The sequence below is a fragment of the Arachis duranensis genome, chromosome 8 (assembly GCF_000817695.3).
Source record: "Arachis duranensis cultivar V14167 chromosome 8, aradu.V14167.gnm2.J7QH, whole genome shotgun sequence".
NCBI lineage: Eukaryota > Viridiplantae > Streptophyta > Magnoliopsida > Fabales > Fabaceae > Arachis > Arachis duranensis.
In genome coordinates, this window is record NC_029779.3 from 42,424,013 (window position 1) to 42,429,733 (window position 5,721).

Here is a 5,721-nt window from a genome sequence, read left to right on the forward strand (position 1 = left end):
TTTCTCGGGTTAGATTACGGTTGAACCGGTTGGACCAATGAACCAGTAAACCAATGATTAGAGTTGTTCGATGACCGGTTCGGTTTTCAGAACCTTGGAAAACCCCATCCACCCCTCAAATCAAAATCTCAAATCGGAAAAAAAAAAAAAGACGATGAGTTCAAGCGATAATACGAACGCCATTGCTGAATGCACGAAGCAACTGAGGCGCCACGAAGTTGCCATTGCTGAGCTCAACAACCTTCCCTCTTCCTCCGTAATTACCTTACTACGCCCTTTTTACTCTTTCTCCATACTTCTAGGGTGTTAATATTCAATTAGGGTTTTTATGCTTCCCACTTTCTTGAGTTTGATGGGAACAACAAATTATTTTCTGGCTTCTATTGGAACTGTACTGGACCTAAGTGTAGTTATACAAATTAATTGGAATAAGAATAGTTACAATTTTGGATCATATGTTGCTAGCTTGCTATTGGGTTATTTCTTGAGTTAGGAAAACTAGTTTGGTTGCAATGAGAATTCAATTCTATGTGTTTATTCTGTGACTTACTTTTATCCTCTTATTCCCTTGAGAAATGTTATGTAGCACTAGTTCACATTTTTATCAAATTTGTAACCATTGTCCTTAGGAGGTTAATTTAAGAGTAAACCTCTGATTTTGTCCCTGACCAAAGAACATGGAGGATAAAGTGGTTCTTTGCAATTTTAATTCGTCCTTTATTGTAAAAACTCATTTGTAGTTAATTTCATATGAAGTTGATGACAATTTAGTCAAACCTATCAAATTATTTAACGATTCTCAGCTATTAACTTCATATGAAGTTAACTGTATTTGAGTTTCTACCTTTGAAAAAAGAGTGACGAATTTGAAAATAATTGGGAGTGGTGACTCATCCTCCTGATCATTACTTGACAAATTTAGTCATTCTATACAAAATCCGTACATGTATGAAGGAAGCCTCTAAAAATATTTGTGTCTTCTAATATTTCTATATTTCATGGCAATTTCTATTCTAAAATAATTACCCAATAGGTCTAAAAGGACATGCTTTGTTTTCTTGCTGCAGGCTGTGTATCAGAAAAATTGCAACTTATATTTTCGCACAACCATCCAGAAAGCAACAACAACTGAACAAAGTAAGAATTATTCACCTTTGACTCTGTTCTTCTCACATGTTTTTATGTAATTCTTAGGAGATACCCATGTTTGAAGGTGCCAAACAATTCTAATAACATATTTTCCCCCTGAATTTATGTTGGTTAGAGCAACTAGATTCAGTCAAAGCCAAGCTAAGAAATCTGAATCCTTCTTCGTAGTCTTGAAGCCTAATTCTTTCTTGGTAAGTAACACAACAATTTCCTGACCTATGAGGGAGGGCAATAATGTAATTAGGGGACTATGTTCCAACTTGGAAGTTTCTTCTTTGTCCAATTGCTATGTAACGTGAAATGCATTTTACTAGTGATGTTTGTTCTACACTAAATGAACTCTTTAATTGAAATTTATCCCTTATGAATTTTGTTTCATTACCGACTCTTGATATTATTTGTGTTTTGATTGGTTATGGACATTTGATAGCTTCGAAGAAATTGTTATAGAGAACAAGATGCTATCAAGATAATGTGTTGGTTCAAATTTGTCCCACTAACTTATTTTAGTACACTACTTACCTCGTAAGATGTCTGTATTTTTTTTCATGTAAGCTTCATGAGAAGTTATTTTTTATTAAAAGAAATTAATTTGAATGTGTTATTAGAATAACAATTTATATTTATCTAATTATATGCCACCATATGTGTGATTCTTTTAAATAACTTGGATGAGCGACTCTTACACTGACTTTATATAAAACTAAAATCATAAATTAGATATGAAAGAATAAAATGTAATAAAGTTGGAATCGGTCTGAGGTTGAAAGAGCAAGGCTGGGACAAAATATCTTTACAATAAGGTGAGAAGATAAGGTTAAAGTTTTAATGGGGGTAGCTTTCGGCACAGCAAAGCTTGAGAAAGAAAACCCAGTTACTAATTCAACCTAAACCCAGTTTATGGTTAACCTTGAATCAGATTCAGTTTTAAAAGACCCTGAAACATAGGAATGACCTATGTCCCAACGATCCAACCATTGATGGTACTGCCATTCAAAATATATTTAATTTACTTTGCTTCAAAACTAAACTAAAAATCATATGAAATATAATTAATGCAAACATACATGTAAGACATTAAAATGCCGAAAGAACTGAAATATAATTGTGCAACACAATCATCACATCACGTCAACAAGCCTCAAGCAAAACTAATGACCAATGTTAGAAACGATGACAGTGCAAGGAAGAAAGAACCTCATCTGTAGCAACTAAGCATGACAAAAAAAAACGGCTTGAACACTACGATCAACTAAATTATTATTTCACCCCAAGTTACTACAGCTTACAAATTCTACTTCGGTGGTTTGGGATGAGAAAACATCAAAGCAGAGCAAGTTCTATGAAAATATGATCTTAACAAAATTCAAAACCGGACAGCATACTAAGCCCTCATAATACAGTTTTACAGAAGCAAGGACCCTGGACAAGGAAATAAATTCGTTTGCTTCACTTTCTTCTCCGCTTTCTTCGCCTTTTGTCCCTATCACTATCACTTTCATCAGAACTTGATGAGTCAGACTCTGATTCAGAACTAGCTGTTCCTGAATCAGATGAACTTGAACTCCCTGACTCATCATCAGATTCAGAATCTGAAACTTGTTTCTGTTGTTGCATGATAAGACGCGGCATATTTTTCAAATACTCACGCAAGTTCTCTGTAAGACCACCAAGTCCAATGGATGTGAAGAAGTTAATGGAGAACCGGGTGTTCTTTGGGTTATCTTTCGGAAAGATCGACTCAAAGGAGTCCTGCATTGTTGAATCATTTAACCGCTCATTTAGCAGTCGGATGCCAAGATGCTCTGATAATTCCTGCAGAAGAAATAGAGTAAAATCAACATCTTCCGCACAGACAGACATACTATGGTATTTCAAAAACGCAACTGAAACTAGTTGAAATCATAAAGCAAGTACAAGCAGAAAAGGAAGGTAACATTTGATTTTGACTAATGGTACCTGGAAGAGGATCTTGATGAATATACGGGAGGAAGATGTCGTGTCCTCTTCAGTCAAGCGTATGTACGATAAAACATGCCAAGGTAGAGCATCTGTCCCAAGTAGGTGAGCAAAGAATTTAGCCACATTTCGTAGCTTGTTTGTTTCAAGCCGGTGAATCATTGAGTACTGCTGGACAAAGCACTTCTCAAAATTCTCTTGATATACTTTATTGATCATGCAGAAACGCTGCCCCAAAAGACCATAATATCGGAGATATGTTCTCTCTTGGCTGCAACATTCCAAAAGCATAATGCATAATTCCATCTGCCATCAATCAGAGAAGTGTAAGCAATTCTTGGTATTAGGGAGCATAATTTTAGTGAAAACAAACAATTTAAAAAGCCAATAAAGATTAACCAATGTAGCTACTGTTTTTAATAGTCAAAACTGAAGTAATCAAAGCCCCACATTTCCAAAAATACATCAAAATCAGATAATAATGAAAAGAAAAGAGCCAGAAGCATTGAACCCAGTTGATTCCTATTTAAACCCAACCTGAAAATCAGTGATTGCCAAGATAGACACTTCGCCCACAATAGAAAATGTTCTTGAAGCACACTAAATTGCAGACCAAAAATAAAAATAAAAAAGAAAAAAGGAGAGAGAAATAGAGAGCATTCAACTTGTTCAATATCTTTGCATTAAACTAGATTCTGTTCATTCCTTCAAATAACTTGAAAGTTTATGTACCAAAAAAGAAAAGATCAGAATAACATAACAGCTGGAAGAAATTTTGACAACAGAATAGTAACAGAAAGCCCAAGATTGGTTCCAAACCTCTTGCCCAGGCTCTAGCTTGATTTTCAGAAGCTTGTGACCAGCTTCCTCGAAATCTACACTGGACATAATTGTTAGGTAAATTGTTCTTCTAAGGTTAACAAGGTTTGTCTCTGTTTCATCTTTGATTTGCATGCTTTCCTCATCATCTTCTTCATTGGATTCATCATCTTCATCATCATCATCGTCCAACTCTGCATCAGAGCCTTCCTCATCCTCAGATTCCTCACCCAGTATAGTTTTCTTCAGCTCTTCATAACGCTTCTCATTCTCCAGGAAATTAGGGTCTGGCTTGAAAATATCTGAGAAACAGAGAGACAAATTAGAATGTGCTCCACAAGGTCTAGTTCAGGACGAACAGCTGGATAACCCTGTGAAATCAAAGATAAAAAAGACAAGTTAATTGAAACCATCCTTTATAGTCTGATTTGCAGAAGTGTCGAAATATTTTTTACAGAACAATAGAATAAAAGAATATACCTGAAACTTGGCTTTTCTTATAGCAAATAGGCCTTCAATCAGAAACTGAACACGTTTGTCAATTTCTCCTTCATGAAGAATTCCACGAAAACGCTCAAAGATACCTATAAATTACAAATCTAACTTCAGAAAAATTATTGAATACCGAGATCAATCATTGTCAGTGCTTCCTAATGGAATCTTTCAACAATCATCAAGGAATCTGTAGAAGTATTTAGCAACACAGTACCCAAGTTGAGTTGATGCACTTTTAACTGTAACTTGTTAATAATTAATCATGTTATTTACACATTATTATAAACAAGCTTACACAGATTCTCTTATTTCCAAACACATCTGAATAAAGTAAAAAAAAAAAAAAAGAATTAAAAACAGAAAAAAGGAAAACGGATTCCTGCAGCATTGGCTGAGAAGTCAGGGTGCAAATGGGGACATGGCATTACTCAAGCTTTTTCAATGTCCTGATTCTGGAAACCAGATTTTCATTCACTAAGATATGCTCTACTAGGACCTCTCAGTCAGTTGCCATTAACAAAGCGAATACACAGTATAATGGTTTCATATATGGGATTCATGATGCAATAAGAAGTGTAAAAGGTACTTCGAAAACAGAGAAACAGCAAAGATTGAGAGAATACCCACCATGAAGACCTTTGGGTGACAGATCCTGCAGTATTGACCCACATTCTGTTACAAACCCAACCGCTACTTCAACACTATCATCCGTAGGCTTCTCCAGCAAAACTGTGAGCAACTCTAGAGCAATGATCTCATGAGCCACTTGCTGATTCACCAGATGTGCTATAAATTTAACAGCAGCTAGTAATTGGGGCTAAAAATCATGAAAGCCAGATAAAAATAAAATTAGAATCAGAGTGGTTTTGTTAACGGAGAAACAAAAAGACAGACAGAATAAAGGCAAACTGGAAGGAAACCAATGATACATAGCGAATATTAAATTAGCAGAAAAGATACATACCTTGTCATTCCGCTTGTAAGCTCTCTTAAGCTGCAAAACAATCCTTCTAAGCAAAAGATCGCCTACCTCGGGAAACTTGGTATTCACAACAGCAACCAATGCCGCAAAGACGTCTGTAAATCCTGGCGATGCCATCTGAGATTTCATACATGACCGACAGAATAGGCCTCTTCCCCTAATCAAGTTCTCTGCAAACAACTCTGGAATTATGTTTTTTATATTAGTAGCATTAACCTTGTTCACCAGCCCATTAATGCTCTTTCTCAGAGCATCCCATGTTAACCGTTGATACTCAGCACTGCTTTTGTCCTGAACTTCTTTCATCATCCGAGCCA

At 35.7% G+C, this 5,721-nt stretch overlaps 2 protein-coding genes across 2 annotated transcripts in view; one reads left to right on the plus strand and one right to left on the minus strand.

The window, feature by feature from the left end:
* On the plus strand, positions 1–1,527 carry LOC127741107 (uncharacterized). The gene is made up of 3 exons (XM_052252676.1): positions 1–256; positions 1,068–1,137; positions 1,265–1,527. The coding sequence occupies exons 1-3, from the start codon at positions 71–73 to the stop codon at positions 1,315–1,317; spliced, it is 309 nt and encodes a 102-aa protein (XP_052108636.1). The 5' UTR covers positions 1–70; the 3' UTR covers positions 1,318–1,527.
* Positions 1,528–2,384: 857 nt separating this feature from the next.
* LOC107462907 (uncharacterized) overlaps positions 2,385–5,721 on the minus strand; it is a gene marked incomplete in the record, with an annotated part of 5,794 nt that continues 2,457 nt past the window's right edge. Inside the window, 3 exon segments of the mRNA XM_016081579.3 lie at positions 2,385–2,964; positions 3,109–3,414; positions 3,928–4,229. Of these exon segments, the coding sequence (XP_015937065.1) occupies positions 2,599–2,964; positions 3,109–3,414; positions 3,928–4,229 (974 nt within the window).